This window comes from Chiloscyllium plagiosum, unplaced genomic scaffold (assembly GCF_037043375.1).
Source record: "Chiloscyllium plagiosum isolate Xiang-an unplaced genomic scaffold, Cpla_swu_hap1 HiC_scaffold_12, whole genome shotgun sequence".
In the NCBI taxonomy this organism is placed as follows: domain Eukaryota; kingdom Metazoa; phylum Chordata; class Chondrichthyes; order Orectolobiformes; family Hemiscylliidae; genus Chiloscyllium; species Chiloscyllium plagiosum.
Genome location: NW_028270150.1, coordinates 57,093,701 through 57,120,575, shown reverse-complemented (window position 1 = coordinate 57,120,575; position 26,875 = coordinate 57,093,701). Strand labels below are relative to the sequence as shown.

Here is a 26,875-nt window from a genome sequence, read left to right as displayed (position 1 = left end):
GGGGGGCCTATGAGATACAATTAAATGAAACATTTGGGATAGAAATGAAAGCAAACGGGAAGGTTTTCTCGGGCTGTTGTTTTCGAATTAGCATAGGACAGGGAAAACGGGCAGAACTACTGGATAATAAGGCCCAACCTTTCACCCCTCCCGATGACCTTAAAGTAGCAAAAATTATAGAGGTTAAGGACTTGAAACAGACCATTGAAATAGAAACTGGGTACAGGGATGCAAATGTCTGGGTTGAATGGGTAAAGTATACATAAAAAATCTGAACAAGAGCAATTGCTATGCATGTGCCTCTGGTAGACCAGTGGCCAAGGTGGTTCCCTTTCCGCTCGGATGGAAGCGAGACAGGGAGGGCATGAAATGTATGATAGCCCTGTATCAGGATAAGACTGCATGGAATGATAGGAATTGTACCTCCCTATCTCTGATGTTCCCTCCCTTGGAGAGGAAAGACTTAAAAGCAGCCCCCTCCCCCACACCCCACCCCCCAACCCCACGTTTTAGCAGTAGTCAGAAATCACATGTTCGTGTGCGCGTAGATGAGGTACAAATCGGTCCAGAGACTTGGGGGAGCTGAAATTATGTACAGCGATTAAGAATGTCACCAAAATGGACAAGGGAGGGAACTACTCAGCACTAAAGGTTCCCCGAGCGGATCTATGGTGGTACTGTGGAGGCAAAATATAGAGACCCACCCTACCACCGGATTGGAGAGGGATATGTGCAATTGCACAATTGGCAATTCCATTTACCCTGGCATTTGAGAAGGAAACGATAGTAGGGAAAAAGGGAAGGAGTAAGAAATCACTGTTAGACACTTCTTTCGATAACAGGATTTATCTCAATTCTGTCGGAGTCCCTAAGGGGGTACCTGATGAGTTCAAGGCTCATAACCAGATTGCAGCAGGCTTTGAGTCAGCTCTCTTTTGGTGGGTAACAATTAATAAAATGTAGATTGGATAAATTACATTTTCTATAATCAGCAGCGATGTATAATTTATACAAGAGATGCGGTTAAAGGAATATCAGAACAGCTTGATGCGACAAGAAGGATGGCATGGGAAAATAGAATGGCCCTTGATATGATTCTAGTGGAAAAAGGGGTTTTGTGTGATGTTAGGATGAAGCTGTTGTACCTTTATTCCTAATAACACTGCACCTGAAGGTTCAGTTACTCAGGCCTTAAGAGGATTGACTACCTTAGCAGAGGAACTGGCTGCAAATTCAGGAGTAGACACATTTCTCACGGGATGGCTTGAATCATAGTTTGGAAAATGGAAGAGGGTGGTGGTCTCCATCCTTACTTCCCTGATAGTAGTAGCCAGGGTATTGGTAGCCATTGGCTGTTGTATCATACCCTGTATACGAGGGCTCACCCAAAGACTGATTGAGACAGCCTTAATGAAACAAATGCCCCTAAAGAGCAATCGGAGAGAAGGGCTCTACCTCTTAAACAATGAAGGAATAAGTGACCTCGGGAAGCTTTCCAAAATAAATGAAATTTTGGGTAAGATGCTCGTCAATTTAGAAGCGACATATAAGAAAAATGCAGAAGGTAACAAATGATAATTAAAGAAAAAGGGGGAAATTGTGGGATACAGGTAAAGTAGTGTTACTTCTGCAATCATAATTACTTATGCAAGGTAAATGAACTCACACCAGTGTATAATTGTTTCAACCAAGAGCTGAGTTAACAAGAATGAAAACTATGTGAAGGAAATATATAATTGTTTTTGTATTAGCTAAAATGTGCATACAAGAATGAAACTTGCCTGCAAACAATGGTAGATTTTACAGACAAATAGCTAAGGTGCTGTGAGGATGTAGGTTAAGCCAGATATGCTTGTACAAACAGTAGTTATAAGCATCTGTTTCCCACTTCTGCAAAACCAAAAACAAACCTCAACTAAAAGGTCATAAGGCTCAATATGGTTGAGGAATAGGAGGAAATGTCACAAGTAAGGGGAACAGATGGCAGTGAAGGAGGATATACCTAACAATGGATCACAACAGGATGTGGTGAAGTAAAACTTGTACTTTGTTATGCACAAGGCCGGATAAGGCAAGAGATAAACAATAGTAACGGGCACCAGGTTTAGAATAGTGGGAGGAGAAATGAATCCTACATAAGATATGTACTTGCTAAACTCTGCGTGTCTATTTTCGGCACCACGCTTGCAAACGTATAATAAACTATACTGATTGCTTCAGATCTTGTCTCGGACTGAAATTATTGAAGTGCGTGAGCTTTGTTTCTCACAATAACAACAGTGAAGAATTGGCATGACAGGTGGTACTGGAGCTGATCATTGTTAGCAACCAACATAAAGTATTCTGAAGAGTCATGTCACATTTGAAACATTAACTGTTTCTTTCTCTGCTGGTACTGCCAGACCTGCTGGGTTTGTCCAGTACTCTGTCTTTGTACCAGCATAAATTGATTGTGCCTTCAGTTGATGTTGCTAATGAGCAGTGTGTAGATAAGGAACTGGTATTACAGAACAGAACATTAGTTCTACATATTCTCTTGTGCAAGATAGCAGCTTTGCAGCTGCACAGATTTACAGTGACTGGTTCAGAGAGAAAGAAGAAAACAGCAAGGGTATGGGGTGGCAGTCCCACTTTGTGGGTATCTCATAGGAGGAAATGGGTGATGTGCTGCACAGGGATTGAATGCAGACCGTCCCAGTGCCGACTCATTGCTGCTGCAGCTGAAGCAAGTTTGGGTTCCCGCCGACATCTGCGTCAAGTGCAGATTCATGGTAGGGTTGAGTTTAGGCCAGTGTGGTACCCAGTGGGGTCGGTGGCATCTGCATTGATGAAGTCCAGCCAGGATGCATAGTGGCGAGGGCATCTGTGAAGGTGAGATGGTGCCTAAGAGTGGCAACTTCATTCCAATGGCAGCAGCGTGGCAGAGAGGACTCATGCCTGGCCACCAGGCCCATGGCTGAGCACTTATCAAGTAGGACTATAAAGTTGAACACTTTTTCTTTATTTCACTATTGTTCTGCTTTTGTATTCTATATTTTGCTTTATTTTTCCCTGATTTAAGAGGACGCCTTAGAGCGGCGACACTGTACAACACTTCTCACTGTATTTTGTAACAATACAGATGACAAATAAATAAATCAAGATTCAAATCCTCCCGGACAGAGGCTGTACCGCAAGATACCAACAGGGGCCGCCCAACCCGAACAGGATGGAGGGGGCGGAGATAGTGCGGCGCCGAGCGCTGATTGGACGTCACCCATTGTGATGTCGAGATCCATATCCGGTGGCGTCACCGGAAGCTTAGTTACCCGTGCAGCTAGGGGAAGCTCTCGCCCTAGCAACCGGGCCTCGGCTTCCAGGAGAGACCCTGAGCCGCAGATAGTGGGTGAGGATGTGGTTGCTTCCCTGCTGCTCTCTGTGACTCTCCTCCGAGTTGCTTGCAGCTGTTTTCATTTTGACGGAGGAGGAGATGTTGCCCGTACCAGGATTGCAGTAGAATTACTGATCTTTGATTCAAATCTCTCACCGGAGGTGCTGCCGCAGAAAGCAGAGAACGACCAGTGAACTGCAATCCCTGAATCATAAAGTAGTAAGTTTAAGAGTGGATGGGAGTGCATGAGGGATGCTGCAAGTCTGACTGGTTAGTCGGATGAACCGATTCATAAGCAATACAATCATCGCGGCAGCAGCTTTTGGCACTTTAGGTACTATCACTGCTGCTGAAACTATTACCGTTAAAACATTAACCATTGCTATCACAATCAGTTACATCACTGTCAGCTTCAATGTCATTATAACAACAACCTTTTTTATGTAGCACCTTTTCAAGTAGTAAAACTTCCCAAGGTATTTCACAGCAATGTTATCAAATAAATGTTACTATCAACCCACAACAGGAAATAATAGGACAGGTGACCAAAAGAGGTAGGTTTTGAGAACTGCCTTACATTAACTTTCAGTTTGTGACCATATTCTCTCAGAGCCCAAACCTGTGGATTTCCAAATTCCAAATAAGTCCCATCGGTGGTCGTGGGACTAAAATTGTGGGATCGTTGATTGGCACTGCTCATATTTGGAAGTGCAACAGTGTATGATTGTCTTCAAAATTCCAAAATGTATTCTTGACTGCTGAAAACAGTCTTGGCAGGAGGAGTGGTTTTAAACTTGGTACTCCAAAGCTTAGAGCCGAGGCAGCTGAAGATGTTGCCATCTATGGTGGAACATCAAAGATCAGGAAAATGAAAAAGATGCCAGATTTGGAGGAGCACAAACATACCAATAACACTTATTGGGCTTGAGTTTAGAGACATTGAGGGACTTAAAAAAAAACAAGGTGAGAATTTTGAAATTGAAGCATTGCCAGTCAAGAAGACAAACACAGGAGTAATTGGGTGAACAGGATTTGGTGCATGTTAGGATACAGGCAACAGAATTTTGGAAAAACTCAAGTTTACAGAAGGTGCAAGGCCGGAGACTGGGCAGAATATCATAAGAGCAGTCTCGAGTTATCAAAGGCACAACTGAGAATATCACCAGTAAATCAGTTAATGGAGGGGTAGAAGCAGGTGATATTACAGAGATCAGTCTTGTGAAGAAAAGGATATAGGAGTGAAAGCTTAGTTCAGTGACTAAAAGGATGCCAAGGTTGTGGACTGATCATTTCAAACTCAATGTGGCTAGCAAGATGGATGACTTCAGTGACCAAGAACCCGAATTCTTAAAGACAGTGGATTTGATCTTCTCAATGTTCAGTTTGAAGAAATTGGTGCACAAGAAGTACTGGATATCAGATGAACCAGGTGACAAATGAGAGATAAAGATAGTAATGAGAAGTCAAATGGTGAGGTAATTGCTGGGTGTTGTCAAATCTCTAAAAATATGTGGCTGAAGCTAGCTTTTTTTTTTGGCTGAGTCTGCATTGCATCAAGTTTTCTTTTTTGGAGTTTGTCACCTTGGGGTTTAGTGTATTTTCTTGCCATATCTTACCTAATTGCGTTCCCCACCCCCATGACCTCTGTCATGTCCGATTTCTGCCTCATTTGGCCTTCCACCGTTCTCCGAGCAATTTCATCACTCACTGGATATCAGTTCAAAGACTGGCATCATTTGTGCTTGTGCCAATTTTGAAAGGCTGGTCTATACCTGGAGACGCATTGATAATCCTTTATTGCCCCTCACTGACAATGTCATGTCACATCCGTTAGAAAGCCACACTGTCCATGGCACGTGGAGCTGACATTTGCCACATATACATCCCCATTCTGTCATGCTGGTCACTGTTTAATCACCATACCACACTTTACCTTCCCCTAAGAACATTCTTTCTAAACACTCTTTAAGTCAGCACTAGCCCTGTCCCCTGTAGGGCTGCATTGTGTCATTATCTAGTAGGGGAGCATCACATACAGACAAATGATCAGACAAATAAAAAATGCATATGTGAGCTTTTATGCAAAAGTGAACAAAAACAAAGCTATCAGAGGCTGAAAGGGTGCCACATTGACAACCAGATTTAGAAATTGTGACTGAAGGATTGCTCAGTTAGCAATTGTATGCAGCACTCAGCTTTGTTCTGTTGGAACCGGTTGTCAATGTCTGCTTGTTGTTGCTGTTGCAGTTGAACTCGGTCATGGAGAAGGTCAGCTTCATCCACCTCATTATCCTTGTCCTCCTTGGAGCCCTGTTGCCAATTCCTCTAACTTGTTGCCTGCTTCGATTGTTTAAAGGATAATTCTCCCGCTCCCCCCCACCCCCCACCACCACCCCAATAAAATGTGATCCCTTACTCCCATTCCTCTGCCTCTGCTGTATCTGCTCCCGGGACAGGCAATTCCACTCCCACACATTCCAGATCGCCGCCTATTTAAAGGACCGCAATTTCCCCTCCCACGTGATCAACCACAACCTCTAGAACATCTCCACTTTCCGCACCTCGCCCTTGAATCCCACACTCCAACCTCAACAAGGTTAAAACTTCCCTAGTCCTCACCCTCCACCCCACGAATCTCCAGATACAGTGCATTACCCTCCTCCATACCTGCCACCTACAATCAGACCCCACCACCAAAAATATGTTTCCATCCCCACCTCTGCATTCTGCCAAAACCGTTCTCTCCGTGACTCCCTCTTTATATCCACACCCACCACCATCCACACCTTGCACCTTCCCTTGCTGCCGCAGGAGGTGTAAAACCTGCACCTATACCTTCCTGCTCACCTCCATCCAAGGCCCCACATCCGGCAGAGATTTTCCTGCACCCACCTCATCTACTGTGTCCATTGCTTTCAATCTGGTCTCCTCTACATCGGGGACCAGGATGCCAACTCGCGGAGCGCTTCAGGGAACATCTCTGGGACACCCAAACAACCCCGCTATGCTGTGGCTGACCACTTCAACTCCCCTTCCCACACCCCCAAGGACGTGAAGGTCTGGGCCTTGTCCACCACCAAATCCAGACCACATGACAACTGGAGGAAGAACACCTCATCTTCCACCTTGGGACCCTTGAACTACATGGCATCAACATTGACAGCCAGTTTCTAAATTGTCCCTCCCCCCACCTCATCCCAGATCCAACCCTTCAATTTGGCACTGCCCTCTTGACCTGTTCATTTCCTTCCCACCTATCTGCTCCACCCTCCCCACCAACCTATCACGATTACCCCCCCACCTATATCCAGCTATTGTCTTCCCAGATACCTTCCCTGCTCCTTCCCCCAGCCCCATTGTCACCACGCCCCAACCCCAATTTATCTCTCAGCCCCCTTCCCCGTCGACATTACTAATGAAGGGCTTATGCTTGAAACGTTAACTCGTCTGATCCAGCGAGGGGTCTGATCCAGCGAGTGCTTTTCCAGCGCCACACCTTTTGACTCTGACTCTCCAGCATCTGCAGTACTCACTTTCTCCCAGGGCATAACATACCCTGGTGCACACACTCCAGGAAATACAGGGGGGAAGCCGCACCTCCTCCCCAAGGCCAGTCCAAGAGCTGCATCCCTCTGCTCTCTCCACCACTGTGCTTCTTAACGTATGGGCAGCAACATATCTGTGTCCTGAAATACCAGATACTTGAGAATTCCCCAGAATGTAACAATCAAAGCAGCATCCAGGGTATTGGACACAGACCTCCAGGAAACTGGAGCCCCTTCCTGTAGATGAATTGAACAACATTGTGATATAGTCCTCTCAGTGCCATGGGTGTAAAGTCGATAGCATTCTGCAGCTATATTCCCAAATTCAGCAGCCTGTGCTGTAGCACAAACCTAATCTTAGATGAACAAGATGATCCAGTGTGACCTTGTGTCGCTGGAAATAGTTACTGTATCAATGCATTTGTAGGTGCATGACTGAGAAATCCCAAGCAGGTCCGCCATCACTCTCTGGAAGAAGCCAGTCACCTATAAGTTCAGTGCCTCAGTGATCTTCGTAGTGACCAAGAGAGGTTGACCTCCCACATCTGCAACCCTCACGTCTTGCTCAAACATCCAGCACAATTCCATCACAGTGTCCCACAATGTACAAAGCTTGCATCAGAGCTATGCATTGTTAATCACCAGGAAATAGAGTTTGGGACTGTAAACTCTGGGCCTCTTGCACAATGTCTTTATTCTAAGGGACCTTGCAGCTGCGACCTCTCCCTCAGCTGATAGTCCTCGACCTCTGTGGGGGCCTGCTGTTGTTTCCAACATCTAACTTGTTTCCATTTGGTCCTGTACATCCATTTCTTAGGTAGGTATAGTGACCATCATGTCACCTACAGCAAGACCCATCGTTCCTGGTGGAAGGGATCTAACTCGGGCATTGAAGAAGCAAAAGAGTTTATTAAATGTTCGAGCACTCATTGACGAACCTGTAGATATGAGCTAAGCACACTTTCATAAATAGCTGGATGTGGATAATGGAGGACATGTCTGCATTGTGCATCCACATTCTGCCTCAGTTTGTAGAGTGACTTGCTGAAGATGCCATACCAGCTAAATAGCCACTATACAGAACAAGAGACAAATTCATTTCACCAGGTACAGGCAGCCGTTTCCTTATTGAATTTTCTCAATATCTAACTTGTTTGGCGAGTTTGGTAGGAAGGTAATGTGAATATTAATGACATGAGTTATGGTGTTAAGGTGATGTTTAACGAGTGTTAATTCTGGGTGGCATATTGCTGTTGTTTGGTGGGAATGTCAGCAAGCTATGAAAAGTCTAAAAGATGGAGTGAGATTGTTTCAACATTGAAATATGTGATTTTTCTGATGAAATTCTCAGTTTGAGAGACCGAGGGGATATGTATGAGTTGTTGACTGCATTGACTTTGGCTGAAAAGCCTGTATTTTTGAGAAGGCAAGACAAACTTAAGGTTTCTGGGAAAGCCAATTGTGAATTGGTATCCCTGGTTGTGACATAAGATTTCATGTGTCCTTGGTTTCCAAATGAAATGGAGGCTGTTTGAATCTAAAAGGAAAACACAGCTCTCTTCAGCAGCAGAGCAATATTTTTCAGGTTCTGGACAGTTCTCTGTGAGATAGTAGAAAAAGAAAAAAAAACTAAGTAACAGCAGGGATCTTAAAATTACCACCACTTCTTCAGCCATTTTAAGGAATTGAACTCTACTTGAGGAATGCACAGTTTTGAAGGAACCTTTGGGTGAATGTAGTACTGCGTGTGTTATGGCAAACTGCTAGTAAATCTTTGTATCAGCAATTTGAAATGTAATTTATGATTCTATTGAAAACATTGTGCCCATTCATTCACGTTCAACTTCATAGAAACATAGAATTCCATAGAGTGCAGAACTAGAATTTGTTTTGTTGTCACATGTACATAAGTACCAAAATACATGAGAATAGTGAAAAGTGTACAGTCACCTTGCTAATGCCATCATTGGTACGAAGGTACCTAGGTAAAAAATCTTAGGTACAAAGTAGAAAAATAAAGAAACAAAGCTAAATGTTAAACATCATAGTCCTTTTAGGATTCATTAGAAAAATAAAGAAATAAAGCTCAGTATTAAGTGCTTAGCCATGCCGGGATCCATTCTCTACAAGGGTTCGATCTACTCCGCTTTGACCTGCTGTCCAAGAGACCTCGGGCTGCCTGCTCTCGCTACCACCACAGATGCCAGGAAACCTCTCCCATCACCATGTTGGGCTCGCTCCTCCTGCAATGGACCCAATCTCCAGCCGTCAAAGTCCCGATCCAGGCCCCCAGTCATTGCCATGCTCCAGACCTCAATGAGCTGTGATGCCACCAACCGCCAAAGTCCACACTCTGGGCCCCACTGCCACATTCCGAACTCAATGAAGCTGCAATACTGTCACTGCTGCCTCTACAACTGAGCTCTCTTCAGAAGGTAAGTTCGATCTCTGCCACAATTGGCACTGCAGCAGATGCCAGGGGACCTCTCTCGACGCCATGTTGGGCTTGCTCTCCCACGCACTGGGCTCACTCTACTCCACACTGTGCAAACTGACTCCACAGAAGGTAAGTAAAGAAAAAAAATCTTGAAAGAAGAGGAAAAAAAGTAAAAGCAAACAGAGCAAATCTGCTCCAACCCTCTGAACAACATCCCATCCAGACTCCTGTCCTATCCCCTGTTTATCAAGCCTAATCCACCTAAGTCTATGCATCCCTGAACTATAGGAGGAAACCGAAGCACCCAGGCAAAGCCCCACAGACACGGGGAGAACATGCAAACTCCACGCAGACAGTCACCTGAGGCTAGAATCTAACCCGGGTCTGTGGCACTATGAGGCAGCAGGGCTAATCACTATGCCATCATGCTGCCCGTGCTTTAATTGTTCAAGTAAAAATTATAACTGAAATTTTGATAATTGGCTTCTGTTTCTGTAATTTGGTTATTTTAACTTATTGGTCTCCACCAGGACCTTTGTATAGAGTGTGAACCATGCTTGAATGTCTCCGGTTTGATAGCAGTGGGTTTGACAGACATTGATAATATATCCTTTGCTTCAGCTGGTGACTATGATAACAATATTTGTGAACCTGAGGTTGATGGTAATGAATGACAGTACCATTGATTAAATTTTCTAATTTGTGGCACATTATAAGTCTATTTTTATTAATAAAAGAATAACCCTAGACAGTATTGCAGCTTCATTGAGTTTGGAATGTGGCAGTGGTGTGGGGCACTGAGTGTGGACTTTGGCGGTCGGTGGCATCAGAGCTCATTGTGGTCTGGAGCATGGCAATGACTGGGGGCCTGGATCGGGACTTTGACGGCTGGAGATTGGGTCCATTGCAGGAGGAGCGAGCCCAACATGGTGATGGGAGAGGTTTCCTGGCATCTGTGGTGGTAGCGAGAGCAGGCAGCCCGAGGTCTCTTGGACAGCAGGTCAAAGCGGAGTAGATCGAACCCTTGAAGAGAATGGATCCCGGCATGGCTAAGCACTTAATACTGAGCTTTATTTCTTTATTTTTCTAATTAATCCTAAAAGGACTATGATGTTTTAGTTTTGTTTCTTTATTTTTCTACTTTGTACCTAAGATTTTTTACCTAGGTACCTTCGTACCAATGATGGCATTAGAAAGGTGACCGTACACTTTTCACTATTCTCATGTATTTTGGTTTACAACCAGTATTTTATCTCTGACATCTCCTCCAGCATCAGAAGTCATCTCCTCCAGCTGCTGTGATATTTGCATTCCTCGAATTCTGGCATATTGAGCACCCCTAATTTTTAATTGTTCCACCTTTGGTGACCATAGTGACATTTTACTTTGGGCTTGATGCACTGAAATTCTCTCAGCATCTCTCTGTCTCTCTCACCACCATAAAGACACTTCCTAAAGTTTGGCCCTTTCTCCAAACGTTTTGGTCTTGTAGCCTCATATTTTTGTATGGCTAAAGTCAAGTTTTGATTTATAATGTTTTTATCAAGCATCTTGAAATATGTTTTATTGTCTTAGATATGTTACTATGCTAATTCTTGAAAGTTCCACTTTTTATGTGGCCGTGCCAATAAAATACTATAATGATACTGGCTATGGTAATGGTAATTTCTTTTAATGATATTGAACGCAATGTCAAGAATTATATGATTAGGATGTAACATCATTGGCAGCGATTTGTATGACATATTTTCACGTATTAGGTTGACACCTCGTGAATGAGAAACTCTTGAATGCATTAACTAGTCTGTTTTGCTTTCTGAGATACGTTATTATATTATGTAGGGCGCATAATACCTTCTGTTTCTGTCTGACCAGGTTTCCTGTTTTGTGGCTGAAAACTTATTCCATGGATTATCATGTTATGCTTTTAACGCAGTAATAAATTAACCAGGAACCAGAAAAATGACATTTCCTCTCGCCTGCAAAACATTTTATAAAGTAACTAAAAATCCTGCAATGCATTCATGTTGCAAGTTGCAATAGACCTTGACATTGTCTGCATTAACCTAGCTTGGCCAGTTGTTGATTCAGTCAGACTAACAAATAAGTGCACTTTTTAATGAAATTAACTGTTAGAAATAGTAGGTCAATGGGAATATATGCCAGTGTTTGCCAGTTACTCCCATTAATAATCCCTGTCATGCACCCTGTTGGAGTTTGTGGGAATCATGAAAGATCATTGGTTTTTCCTTTAGTACAGAGCTGAAATTTTCTTATTGTACAGTTCAGGGCTTAAGACCCAACTGGCCCCAGATTCAACCTTCAACAGTTCAAAACATTTTCTGCTGATGGAATGCCCCACAACTAGAAATTCTTTAGACCAGGTGTTGATTTCTTTTAAAACCATTAGGACACAAGTACCAACATATTAAATGTAAATATGGACTCTACATTTCTATATCTCCTTTTAAAACTTTTGACTGAGTTTTTAGATTTGTCAATTCCAGTTCCTGATTTTATTGATTTTATCATAAAATTTAAAGTGGGCGAGAGTTCCATTCAATTCAGCAACAAAACCTGTTCTCCTCCATTTAAAAATGTCAAATAAAGTTCCATTTCAAAAACCAAAGAAATGGTAGGAAGATTACATTTAAAAAAAAACTGAATTTAAGTCCAAAAGCAAAATGCTGTTGATGTTGAAAATTTGATATAAAAGCTGAAAACACTTGAAATGCTTCCTCGATCAAGCAGTATTGTGGAAAAAGAAATAGAATTAACATTTCAGTTTGATGACATTTTTACAAAAGAAGGAAAATGTTAAAGACGTAGGAGGTCGTAAGCAATTACCAAGGAGAAAAAAAGTTGAGGGCAATTACTGAAAAGGAAAGATCTCTGATAGAATGAAAGACAGGAGAGGTTAAATAAATGAAGGAACAATAGGAGATGTTATTGGATCTGGAGCAGTCTTAAACAAGAAGGGCAGAATCTTTACCTGTAAAATGAGAGGTCTCTATTTGGATTGTTGAACTCCATGCCTAGATGCTTTACAATGCTGAAATCAAACATTGAGAGGCAGTTCCTTGAGCATATATTGACCTTCGTTGGAAGTGTCGAGGAGGTTGAGGCCAGAGAGCGGTGAATGAAAATGACAGTCTAAAGCTTGGATACATGCTTGCAGGATAAATGGAGGTTTTCCACAAAGTAGTCTTCGAACTTGCATTTGACCCCCATAATGTAGAGTTGAGAGCATCATGCAGATTGAAAATGTTTGTTAATTATAAAGGAGTACATATAAGTTACTGTGTAAGTTGGGAGATGTATTTGTCCTTGTCCCATTCTCATTTCTTTATCGCTACCCACCACCATGAATCAATAGAGTGCAACTAAAATTTCAGGAATAACACCTTATTTTTTGATGGAACACTTCACAACTTCTAGACTCAACATTGAGTTTAATCAGTCCTTTTTTTTCAGATTACAAGTGATGGTGATGATTCTGTAACTTTCTGTTCACATCTTCTGTCGATTCATCTTTCTTGTCTCATTACACTTTGCTTTTGCTTTGCATCATCATCCTTTTTGTCAGTTGATTCTTCCCCCAGTTTTCTGTCTTACCACAGGTCTTCCCTTCTGTCCTTGCTCTGCCTTGGTTCTCACTTAAAACATTTCTAACGTTTTCTAATGAAAATTCATTACCTGAAATGTTATGCTTGTTTCTTTCTCCACAGATGCTGCAATATCTGCTGAATGTTTTCAACATTTTCTTTTAACCATGTATAAGCTGATGTTTTTGCACATGAAAATTTTCAGCAATAAAGGTTTTTGCACAAAACCAGCCCTCTACTAAAGGTATTTATACAAATCAAGACCGATATAGGCAAATAAAAACTTTAGATCAGAACTGTTACTATAAACACATTAACACCAGTTTTATAAGTCAGAGGTAGCACTTTCTGATGAGTAGCTCAAAGCATCAGTGACTGAGATCTGAGTGAAGCTAGCCTCCTCATTCTGGCATTCAATGCTTTTAGATGAGTGAGAGAAACAAAGGGAGAAAAATAGTTTGGTACCTTTGTAAATCTTCGCAACTGGTAAAAGTGATTCCTGTGAGTTGGAATTCTGTGCAAAGATGAATGTTGATTTCGATTATATATTACTATACTGATTTCATGATTTTATGTAACCTTTGTGTCATGTATAAGATTGTAGTTTTGAATCTGCTTTGCCTGCTAATCTAAGGTCTGTTGTCCTGATTATTATGATGTAAAGAAACTGTGTTATGATCCCCCAGGGGGAACTGTAAACCAAAATAATCTCCAAATGAAGAAATTACGAAGGAGTTTCCACTTTTTGTCGCATTTAGTTTTGGATTCGCACACAATGCAAGTTACATATGAAATGAAAGGCAAATGATTTGTCAAATGAAAAGATAAATAGACTTTTAGTTCATGCAACGAAGATACTCTTATCTCTCTCGACAAATGTGGCACATGTGCAGTTGCAAGGTTTTCTAACTTGGCTTTGGGTACAGTGTTCTCCCATATTTCTACTCAATGGATTCAGCCTTTTGAGTTGCATTCCCCAGCAGTCATATTTCTAAAGATAGTTGTCAACAGAATAAAACACTCCTGCAAAACCTCCTCAGTTAGATTAACTGTAGTTTTAACAGTACAGCAACGCCAATTATTATTCATCTGACCTCATTTATAAATATCATTAAATTGTTTACTTGGCTGTAGCAAAACTGAAGCAACAGTAAAAATGTCCAATTTACAATATTTGCTCTCCCCTGTTGTTGACTTTCTGTCCTGTTTAATGCACACAACTTCCTAAATAGGCAGTCTGATCTCCCCTTTGCTGCAGCTATCCTTTCTACCTGCCAGATGCATATCTTCTGCATACATCTTAACCTGCTTCATGGTGAAGGGTCATCAGGTCATATTTCTTTTGCACTTCCAGAAATTTAATTTATAAAAGATGAACAAATCTATTTTACCTCAGAATGACTTGTGATGTTGTCTATGAATAATAGATAACACTTTTTTTTAAATCATAAGCCTGATTGAGAAGAGGACGTGAAGTTGTAACCAATTTCATCAAGGATATTATCTGTGACCATGTGACAAGCAAATTGTAGTTATTACTTTTATTTAGAAAATATACTTTACACATTAAAGTTATCTATAAGTACATACAAAGGCTCTAAATCATATCTGTACAGTCCTTGGAGGAAGAAAAGCAAGCCAAACATTGTAAGTTTGACATTTCTCAATTTCCCTACAGTTGCAAAAAAAAGACATTTTCTTGTGCGGAAATCTATTTATGTTCATTTTGAGGCATTGAGGGGGTCTGACAATTGAACTTTCCTCATTATACTTTGGCAACAAAACCCCAAATGGCAGTAATTCCCCACTCCTTCAGTGTGCCTATGTGTCCCACAGCACATCATTCTGTATCTTGGAATGTGCCAATCTGCAACACTCGGTCGAGATTAATTCTTTATACGAGGAGCAAGTTTCAGTCAGACCAAAGAGTGTCTTTCACTGACTTGATGGTCCTCCAGGCACAGTTGTTGTTTGTTTCAGTGTGCTTCATGGGAAACAGCCCATAGAACACAGAGTCCTGTGTCACAGAGCTGCTCAGGACGAACCTCGACAAAACCACTTCCTCTCTCTCTCTCCAGACCTTTTTTTGTCGTCATTAACAGTTTAAGAAGTTTGGTTTTATGTTGTGAATTGGTTGCAGAGCTTGATTCAAGAAGTCATTGAGACCTTAAGCCAAATTTTGTTTTAATGTAATTGTATTTACACTGCTTAACAAACAGTTGGGAACCACAGAATTTTAAAAGAATAGATAATCTGGTTTATTAAAAGCAAGACTAGTAGCACTACAATAATTCAGTGATTATTTGCTCCTAAGTGCACTAATGTGACAGATGCAAGATAAGCAATGAGTTTTAAATTAAGTTCCTACTGGTGCTTTGTATTTCCAGCTTCGTGCATTACTTAGCTTTAAAGATGATGTGGAAGTGCTGGTGTTAGACAAGAGTGGACAAAGTTAAAAATCGCGCAACACAGGAGCAGTGCTCTGATGAAGGAGCAGTGCTCTGAAAGCTATTACTTCCAAATAAACCTGTTGGACTATAACCTGGTGTTGTGTGATCTTTAGCTTTAAAGATACTAGACAGCCATTTTCACCCTCTGTAGCCCAAGCTGCCATTATCCTGATTAAGGTTCTTGGGAATGGAACACGTTCCAGTTCCAATATGCTGCATCTGTATCAACCATTACCAGATCGAGTATTGGGCACTTGGAAGCAGAATCTAGATGTTTCACTCCTGTGAGTTTCTGTTGTTTAGTTAATACAGATGTGTAAAAAGAAGTTGAATTCAGTCACCTTGCAGTCTCACTTTCTGAGACTGCTGTGAAATTGCTACTAACTGTTTATATTCTGTGTTTTTGAGAAAGAAAGACCCTAATCAGAAATTATGTTTTGCTGTATTGGTATGGATTTTTTAAAAAAAAGCTTTGCAAAATAGTTGAAGATCTACTGTGTAATACAGCCAGCTAACAACTGAGTCTAATCCAGTTCATTCATGCAATTATCTCATTTAACATAGAACGGACATTTTCTGATAGTGTGGATGCTATACATCTGGGTTTGGAGTTGAATTCCTAAAGTAAAATGGCCGTGCCCTTGTGTCTAACTAGTACACCATTTAGTTCTCCCAATCCTTTTAACAGTATAGAAAAATAATTTTCCCACTGCCCCACTCTCCCAACCATAATATTCACAGGGAGAAAGAACTGTGCCTGCATACTCCTTTGACTCTGAACTCTGTGATCTTAATGTGACAAGGTTGCTTTGCTATTCGATCACATTCTAAATTCCAGATTTCAGATGAGAAGTTGTAGTATAACTGCATCCTTAAATTGTTTGTCGGACATACATCTTTACAGTATCCTAGGGCTGAGACAATCATGCATTATTGTTTGATTTCTTTGATAGAAATGGTGCGTATTTCCATATAGACAGAATAGTAACTGTTTCAATTTTATTAATATAGCAAGTTAATACATTCTGATTTTTGATGACATGCCTCTTATTCAGTTATGTTTAATTAAAATATAAAAATAAAAACTTTTTAAACTTGATCTAAACACATTCTAAAGGAAGAGGTGTGCTTCAAGGACAGTATTATGTCGAGCTTTTGCAGGGTGATCCATGACCCTAGTCTTCTCATGATATTACCCAATTAAACCAGCTTCTGCTGCAATGTCGGCTATTCCTCAGTAATCCATTAAACCATAATTGTTACAATAATACATTAACTCCTCCTCATTTAAACCACACTACTTACTTCATTTTTATGAGTGGCCACTGTACTTAATGAAGTGACTTTGTTTAAAAGTTTCTGCTTAACAAAGTTATTGTTTATTCTCAAGCTCTTATAAAATTCATTCTTCTTTGTCATTTAATTGTAATTAGATCAACTGAACTCGAAACCATGGGGCTATTTGACAAATTAGCTGGCTGGCTTGGTCTAAAGAAGAAGGAGGTTCACGTGTTGTGTTTGGGACTGGACAATAGTGGGAAAACAACTATAATTAATTGCCTAAAACCTTCAAATGTAAGTTTTATTTTATATTGTTTGATTGGCATATGCATTTAAATGAAAGCATATCAGCATCAGTCTATAATTAATGCCACCTTGCAAATCATAGGCACTTGCCTTCAACTTTCATTTTCACATTGTAGTCATCTTATGAACCAGTTCTGAGGAAATGTGCTTTATTCCGCTGAGCCTCTTTAGACTTGAACTTTCTTTAACAAATGTCTTGATTTTTCTGTGATTTCTTTTTAAACATTTTTTTATTTCTTTACCTCAGACCACCACTAACTGACCTTTGTCATAGCACTGTTGTCTCGGAGTCAGAAGGTTATGATACAAACCGAGTTCCTGGCTGATGCTTCTGAGAAAATGCTGCATTGTTGTCCTTCAGATGAGACGTTAAACCAAAACCTGATTTACCCACAATTATATGTAAAAGATCCCATGGTATTTGAAGATGATCAGGGAATTCCTCCCCTGTACTTAGCCAATAGTTATTCCATAATCAACATCTATAAAACCAATCAATTTGTGATTAGGACATTGTTATTTGTGGGACCTAGCTGCATGCAAATTGACTGACACATTTCCTACATTGACTGAGCTTCAAAAGTATTTAATCATTCTCAATCATTTGGAGATTGCCCTTAAGTAATGAAATACACTAAATAAACACAAGATCTTTCTTTCCTTTTCCATTTGTCTATTATCACCAATCTTCTTTTTCTTTCCCTCGTCCTAGCCTTCTAATAGTTGTTCACTATATATTCTTATATTTCACGAAAATAATGCATTACTAAAAGTTGCAGCATTGTTGTTTACATTGTCTATGGTTCTGCTACTTATTCTATATTTTTAAAGTTAATTACTTCCCAGATTTAAAATGAAGAACCAGAGATATCAGCTATTTGGTAACAAACACTTACTTTTATATTCGTCAACAAGCCCATTCCTAACTGGCAGAGTTTTGACATTTCTGCAGTGAAAATTGTTTGCTGTTAAAATGAGATATCAGTTCACAAAGCTTCCTCTCTCTAGGAAGAGACTGATGCATTTGAGACTTATATCTGTTCTATATACCAAATAGTTTACTTGAAAATGCTCCATTTCCTATTGAGACTGCTGATTGTTGTTGAAGTGCCAACAGCTCTCGGGTAACACAATCACATTGCTGCCTCGCCCAAGTGAAATCTGTGTTCATGGCCTTAAGCAGTAATTTTCAGTGAACTGTTCCATCATCTGAAGCATTATTGACCAATCTAATTTTATCATTACCTCATGGTGAAAATGTGTCTTTTTAACTTTAGTGAGAAAGTGGATACAAGTATGATGAATCCCTTAGAGGCATTTCTTCCCCAGGCCAGAGAGTCATGGGGATTTTAGCATTTCACCTGCTAAGACTTATGATCTAAAATATAATATTTTTTAATTCATAGTGAACTGTAGATTAAGATTACTGGACTCAATGTTAACTTTGCTTTCTCTCCACAGATGCTGCCAGACCTGCTGAGTTTCTCCAGCAATTTGTTTTGTTTTAGATATTCAGCATCCTCAGTTCTTTGTTTTATTATAGATATAAATACTTTGACAACAAGAACGGGTAAGATGCTAGCTACCCTGCAGCAATTAACTTTCCTCCTGACTCCCCAAAGCCTCTCCATAGCCTACAAGGCACAAGTTAGGTATGTAATGTAATATGCCACACTTGTCTGGATGAAGTACAGCTTTAACAGCACTCAAGCTTTGATGCCACCCAAACAATACAGCCAGGGTGATTGGCACAACAGGCGTTTCCTGCCTCCAGCATTAATGCTTCATAGCAACAATATGTATCCTTTACAAGATGCACTACAGCAATTCACCAAAGCTCCTTTGACAAAATCTTATAAATCCATCAACATGCTATCTAGAAGCACAGCAGATACGTTGGAACACCAACTTCTAAGGCCCTCTCCAAGCCACTAAGCACCGTGACTAGGAAAAATGTCAATGTTCCATTACTGTCAAAATCCTGGATCCACCCACCGCCGCCACTCCCTCTCACAAGAAAAACAGCAATGTGGATGTACCAAAAACAAGTGAAATGCAGCAATTGAAGAAAACAGCTCACCACCACTTTTTGAAGGGCATTTAGGGATGGACACATAATGCTGGTCCAGCCAGCAAAGCCCACATTTACTTAATGAATTTACAAAACTACTATCACAATTATTATGGTGAATTACTGGACCATAAATGGGAGTGGCAAAATCTTTTGGAAGGAAACTTAAGCTGCAGTGTTTGAAATAGTTCTGAAACTGCCATGAGGAACCATTTCATGCCTCTAAATGATTAATAAATAAGGGGAAAACAGCCAATTTTCTTTGTATTAAAAAGTACTTTTTCTCACATTCATACTTTTATTTTTCAATGAGAAAATTGGCAAGCATTTAGTTAATCATAACAGTTTCATGGGAAGGATGTTGAGGAGTTGAATGTATCAGTAAAAACAATTGAGGAGGACACTAGGGCGAGTAGTAAGTTTTGCAAGAGAAAGCCAGCACTAAACCACCTGTGGAGCATTGCAACACTACATATACTTTAATAAATCATTGTTTCCTGTCTACAAATGTTAAAAGTCTATATTTTAACATATTTCAACAATTTTGATTAGAATGCTGCCACTGTTCAAAGATACATAGTTATATATGTTTACAGGTGCTGTGCTCAGGAGTGCTGATAAATATACCAATGCTTTTAAAAAAAACCTATTGCTATTTTTAAATGGTTGTTAATTAAACCTTTAAAAAAAGCTTAGACCCTGAAATTGCACCATGATATGATAACAAACAAATTCAGTAACTTAATATTCCCCACTATGCTATTTTAGAAGTCATGTTAAATCATGTATTTCAAGCCTGTTAATGCTTCTGCAACTGTGCCGTAACATAATTTCAGGGCTCTGGTAGAATTATTGACCTAATGTTCTATTGTTCATTTGTTGAAGTTAGTACAGTGCTCCAGTCTAAAGAAATACCATAGACATTGTGTTCACATTTCTCAATTTCAACTATTTGTTAAATGCTGATGTGACTTAATAATTTACAGGAGCTACATTTTGAAGTGGATACCTAATTATGTAGCTTTCCTGTTGTATAAAGAATTTCGGCCTTGTATCAAATGGAGTATCAGGCCACTCCAAAGTAGTTTTGAAATACAGCTACTATTCTAATAGCAGCAACATCTTTTCTATAACATCTTCAATGATATGAAATGCCCTAGGGTGCATCACAGGCATTTAATAACATTGAAAGTATATTGCTTTAAATTGATTAGAGTACAATACAAGAAAGACTATCATAAGACGTTATATAGTTCTGTTTGTAATATTTTTTCAAGGATACAAATTTAAATTACTTGGAAGGCAGTACACAAAAAAGTATAAAACATGAAGCATGAACTGCAGTTTTAACCGATACTATAACAAGAAAAACATCTGTTGGACTAATGATTTGTGCTGATCTGTGTCATTGTTTTATAGGCTCAAGTACAGGATATTGTTCCAACCATTGGATTCAGCATCGAAAATTTCAAGACCTCTGGGTACTATTGTTTTTCATTATCTTTGGTTTGGCTTGCCAGATAGGAAGAAATAGATTTTTAACTTTGATAAGTAAATAGTTAGCAAACGTTTTAATGTTAGAATCTTGATGGTATTCAGGTAATTGTCTTGCCTTTGTCCCATGATTGCCATGTTTCGTAGGTATTGATTTGTTCAGTTATCTCCACTCTTGCTGTTATCTCCACTCTTGTGCCCTAGCCTCCTCTTACCCATTCTCCCAACAAACAGTCACTCTCACTGTCACTCTCTTTATGACTCAGTCTCACATGCTGTCTGTCTGTCTCTCTCTCTTTTTTAGAGTTATTCTAGGATGCAAAGATAACCCCTAGCTTCTGTTCCCTACATCAGTTGTCATCTTAAACCTCTTCCCACTCCTGTAACCACAGCTCCCTAATTAAACTGAAGGAGCTTTTCGACCTCTTTATTACCAAAATCGCAGCCATCAGATCGGCTATCTGTATTGTGTTCTCCTCTTCCAATAATCCACCAGCCTAGATTTTCTCAAAAGCATCCCCTGCCCTAGCCCTGAACTTCCATCTTTTTTCCTAGTTTCTCTCCAATTTCCCTTTAAGACCTCTGAGTTCATCTTGTCCATAATACTCACCCCCAACTCCCTCAACTGGATTCCCATTCCTGGTCCTCGTGTTAACTAACATTTTTACTCTCTTCTAATGTAGACTTTTTTCCCCCTTTACATCTGCAGCCATCACTAATTCCCTCAAAAAAAACATCCTTTGGCCCCACCATATGGTGAGTCCCCTACCTATTTCTGGCTGATTTGGAATAGGAGAACATAAGGTCCTTAAATGGACATTATTTGCCCACTTCCGGTTTGCAGTTGGCTTCAGAAAAAGAAGGCCATCCATGAGTCTTCTTGCCCCAGACTTAATCAGGGCAGAGGTGGGAAGGTGTACATTCCCTACCTAGCACCACCACCAACTCCCCAACTGATTTAAATACCTTTCTGCTTCCAAACTCTGTCCATTGCTGTCAACTCCATTTGTGAGGAGGGTCTTACTCTTAGCATTCAATCATATTTAGCACAATAATGCCAACGCTGTACATCAGAAAGTTTGCACTGCTTTGGATGTTCATACCTTCCTGATCAAGAACGTTCATGGGAAATTAGAATAATTACTGTTACAAATTACCACTTTTTGTTATCTGTGTAATTGCTTGTAGACTGATAGGATTAAATAGGATTGCAGTTTAGTAATGTATTTTATCCATGTTAATGAAACATTCATGTTTTTCTGTATGTGACATATATGGAGCTTTGGAAGTAGAAAAGAGCTTGAACATTTTGATGCCTCAGCAACCTGAACAAAATTGGTCCAATACCATTGACTATATCTAATTGTAATATTTGGAAACATTTTACTTGCCAGATTTAGAACTTACTCTTTTTTACGTAGTAATAAGATTTATCAACACGTTTGTTCTAAAATAAAACCTTTACTTTCTCAACAAACAAGTTATTTCCATTGATATAATGGAGTTTGATAGTTGACATGATGTTGTAATAACAGAATTTGAAATAATGAGATGTAAAGGAAGTTCTACTGAGTATACATACATGGAGATCCATGTAACATTCTCCCTGCATTCTGATGGCTATTGTGATCTTAGATGTGCAATATTATCTGCAGATAATCAATGCAGTTTTACAGAACTTGTGTTCTGTTGACAGTATGGAAAACAATCTTGTAGTTTGATGTCTCCGTAGCTTGATTTGGGAATCAAGCATGCTATTTTGTTTGCAAATGTGTCAAACATCAAGTTGATGATGATCCTTTTTCTTCCCCAGCCTCTCCTTTACAGTGTTTGATATGTCTGGCCAGGGTAGATATCGAAACCTGTGGGAACACTATTATAAGTAAGTGCTGGGTAAAGAACAAAATGCAATAAAGTACATAGAAAAAAAATGTACAGAGTTTGCATAACCACCAACCGGAGGTTAAAAGCAATGTCAATGCTAGTTAAATCTTGGCAAACCTATTGTTCAAAATATCATATAGCTTTGCTTTTTAACTTTTGTGGGAAACAGAAATACTAAATCAGGAGAAAACATTTTGGATTATCAGTCAAGGTTGTTTTTAACAGAATTGTTGGAATAAGCTGAGACCACAATCTAGATGCTGCATTCATGTAAAAGAAAACAATTGATCCAATGTTAAACCGAATGGATGGCTTTTTTTTATTTCAATTTTATCTAAACTTTTTTATCTTTGCAGAATTTTAAATATGAAAATGTGCAGGAAATTATCGCTTATCTTCTAGCTAAATATATCAACTTAGCAATGTTTTCAAATGTTGTATCATATTTGGAAGGGATTGTTCACACTTAACAAGAGCTGTTCAATTGATTATCAGAATAATAATTAAACAGTGTAAATGACATTACTCTCCATCCATTAATAATGTGATAGTTTGTTCAAGGATTGAAAATGGAACCTTGAATATTTTTGCAAGACAATATTTCCTCAATTGCTGTTGATACCAAACTGGGTGGGAATCCAAGTTATGAAGAGGCTGTAAAGGGATTTAGACGGGCTAAGTGGTAGAATGTGGCAGATAGAAGATAATATGAATAACTGTAAAGTTATTCACTTTAAAATACAGGCAGAATATTTCTAAAGGGTCCATGAGTGACTAAAAGCTAACATGCAGGAGCAGCAAGAATTAGGAAGGCAAATACTATGTTAGCATTCATTTCAAGGCAAGTTGATTGCATATGTAAAGATTCATTACTGCAGTTGTATCAAGCCTTGGTGAGATTACATATGAGTACTGTGTACAGTTTTGGTCTCTATCTGAGGAAGGATATCCTTACTGAAATCCTAAATCCGTCTCCCCTTATCATAATACCACATTCTGCCTAAAAAGACATCTGTGCAACCACAGTATGTTTTCCTATGAGTTTTTAGTTATAAGTTTACTGAAGTGTGGCTATATTAGCGAATTATCTTTTAAATCAATGGATTAGTTGTTGATTGTTGTATGGTGTGTAGTATGCTCAAATGTTCTATTTCTTGTCTGGAATAAAGGGAGTTTAAAATTCATCTTAACGAAGTAAATAATGTTCTTTTAGATCATAAGATGTAGGTGCAGAAGTAGGTCATTCAGCCCATCAAGTCTCTGCCATTTAGAGATCATGGATGCTTTGATGATCCTCAATTCCATATTTCTGCCTTTTTCTCAGAACCCTTGATTTCTTTCCTGATTTGCCTTAGCCTTGAATACCCTTTATGACCAGGCTTGACTGTTCTCTGATGTAAAGAATTCTACAAATTCACTATCCCCTCAGAAAAGATGTTTCTCCGCAGCTGTGTCTTATGTGGGAGACCCCTTACTGTGAGATTATGCCCTCTGGTGTTAGACTCTCCCACAAGGAAAAACAACAGCACGGTGGTGCAGTGGTTAGCGCTACTGCCTCACAGCGCCAGGAACCTGGGTTCAATTCCTGTATCGAGCAACTGTCTGTATGGTGTTTGCACATTCTCCCCGTGTCTGCGTGGGTTTCCTTCAAGTGCTCTGGTTTCCTCCCATAGTCCAAAGATGTGCAGGTTAGAATTGGCCATGCTAAATTGCCCATAGTGTTAGGTGGATTAGTCAGGGGTAAATATAGAGGGGTGGGTTTCTCTTCGGAGGGTCGGTATGGACTTGTTGGGCCGAAGGGCCTGTTTCCACGCTATAGGTAATCTATCTAACCTTTTCACATCTACCCTGTCAAGTTCTCTAAGAATATCCATAAGGTTGCCTCTACAGGCTCAACCTCTCCTTTAAGACAGTCCCTCTATAACCAAGATCGACCCAATGATTTTTTTCTGGACTGCCTCCAAGGCCAGTATATCTTCCCTTAAATAAGGGGACCAAACTGTTCACAGTATTTCACCTGTGTCTGAAATACAGGTGAAATACTGTACCTTTACATTGCTACATTGTTAAGTTTGGCTAACTTGTCAATTAATAATTGCCAAAACCCCAGAATTAGTAGCTTCAATTAATTCTGCCCACATACCATTTCTGCCAACAGAAAGAAATGTTCTCAGCTGCTTAAAATAACTTAAATATTTTCTGTTTCATTTCATAAACTTTCATGGCTAACTTGGTCACAAAATACAAGGGAATAATTTGCAATTGTAAAATCTATTTTACACCCTCAGTACTTTAAAGCTAATGGGTTTAAGTTGCTGCTGTTTCATAAAGCAAATTGTCAATAAATGTGTACAGTGCTCCCAGAAACAGCAATGACAAAAAAAATGATAATCTTGTCTGCGTTTGGTGCTTTTGGTTGACGATAAATAACTAGCTGAGTAAGCAATTTGCATCTGACTCTGAGAAGTGAAAATGCTGTCAATTGACAGATAATATAGAACAAACAGTTGCCACTTCATTTATTTAGCTTGACAGGTGGGACCAGATTGGGTTGGGATATCTGGTCAGCATGGACGGGTTGGACTGAAGGGTCTGTTGCCATGCTGTACACCTCTATGACTCTTATGATGTCATGACCATCACATAAAGTTGTTAAAAGTGAGGTAGCGAAATTTTGGTCAACCATTTTATAATGATATATACAATGTATTGGCTATAATGCAAAATATTCATATGGGTTGACCAAAGTGATAGAGTATTAACTGTATAATATTTCCTCATGGTCACTTCAGGGAAGGCCAGGCCATCATTTTTGTTATTGATAGCAGTGACAAATTAAGGATGGTGGTTGCCAAAGAAGAACTTGATACGCTTCTTAATCATCCAGGTAGGATCATTTATCTTTGCTCCTGTTTCATTTTACCTTTAAGAAATATTCATTCATCTTCCTTTGACAGCTATAAAAATAGACAAAAGTGTGCTTTACCTAGTAAAGGCTGATGATTCCTTTTTTATACAAAAGATAACTGTTAGTGTTCAAGAGAAGCTGTTAACATATTACTTAAGCTTGCATGAGAGATCCAGCTGTAACACAAGCTGCTAAGTAAGCTGCTTAGGTAAGCCTTAAGATTATGCTGGCACCTGGAAGGCTTTTGCTCACTGTCAAGCTCAATGGTAAAGGTGGTCAAACAGCTTTTAAATGTGGCTGTTGCTAATTTCACTTGGTTTAAAACTGCATAAATTCTTTTTGAAATATACAAGTTCCAGAACAAATAATGCTTTTGATCAAAATTGTGATAATTTCTCCTGCCTACTGTTCCTGTTGGATATAGAAATTATTCCAAGGTGAAATCTGTTCACTTGATGTAAGCACCTGAGGAATGTTTACTAAAGAGATGACATTTCAAAGCAGCAGTTATGTTTTGAAAATGTTTAATTTTGGTTTGAAAGCATTGATATAAAAGCTTTAATTGGTACAGCCAACATGAAACAATTTTGTCTTTTGTTCATTGCAACTGTGTTTCGGTGCCTATTTTTCTGAAATAAGAATTATACAGGACAGACAATACAGGGACTGACTTCATAGTGGTATTTAATGTCCACTTCAGCCTCCTCCCACATTTCCTCAACTAAATGTACTGTTGTAACCCTTCTCCCTCAAATGCTTGGCTAGTTTCCCCATAAATGCATATGCATTATTTGCTTCACCTACTTCCTGTGGTTGTGAGTTGTACTTCTTACCACTCTTCTGGTAGAGAAGTTTCTTCTAAATTCCCAGTTGGATTTCATGATCACCATTTTATATTGATGGACTGTAGGTGTGTTTTCACCCAGAAGAAAAATCATTGTCTCTATCCACTGTAGCAAAACCTTCCATAATCCTAAGGATTTAATTAGACCACACCTCAGCTTTTTCTGAAGTGAAAACAGATCTAGCCTGTCAGTCCTTTCCTGCTGTGAATCCTTGTGCATGTTATCCTTGGTCATCTTCTCTGCACCCTCTCCAGCGCCCCTCTGTTCTTTTTTTAATATGACAACCAGAACGATGCATAGTACTTGTGTGCTTCAAACCAAGATTTGATACAGGTTTAGTGTATTTCCCAATCTTTTCAATTCTGTCTCTAGAAATAAAGCAGAGTAGTTGGGTTTGTTTTTATGGCCTGACTAACCTGCAGTGCAATTTTCTGTAATTGGTTAAATTTGTACTCTTAAAATCCCTTCATCTACCCCATTTAGGCTTGCCCTTTCCAAATAATTTGACCTCCCTTTTCATCCTATCAAAATATACTGCATTTACGTATTTTGAACTTGCTAATTATTTGTCTGTACTCATGGTTATTAATATTGTACTGTAATTTGGTGCAGTCCTCAGTAATGTTTCCACCTGCAAATCTAGAAAGTGCATTTTTGACTGCAGAGTTCAAATCATTAA

At 39.5% G+C, this 26,875-nt stretch overlaps 1 protein-coding gene across 4 annotated transcripts in view; it reads left to right on the top strand.

The window, feature by feature from the left end:
* Positions 1–3,306: 3,306 nt before the first annotated feature.
* Positions 3,307–26,875, top strand: part of arl6 (ARF like GTPase 6) — a 35,784-nt gene continuing 12,215 nt past the window's right edge. For 2 of the 4 annotated variants that reach the window (XM_087992854.1, XM_043700798.2), the window contains exons 1-5: positions 3,308–3,589; positions 16,841–16,982; positions 20,485–20,546; positions 22,373–22,441; positions 25,236–25,330. In XM_087992854.1, the coding sequence (XP_087848980.1) occupies positions 16,860–16,982; positions 20,485–20,546; positions 22,373–22,441; positions 25,236–25,330 (349 nt within the window). In that variant the 5' untranslated portion in view covers positions 3,308–3,589; positions 16,841–16,859. Of the gene's footprint in view, positions 3,590–13,080; positions 13,202–16,840; positions 16,983–20,484; positions 20,547–22,372; positions 22,442–25,235; positions 25,331–26,875 lie in introns of all 4 variants that reach the window. The other 2 variants (XM_043700799.2, XM_043700800.2) reach the window with 2 other exon arrangements.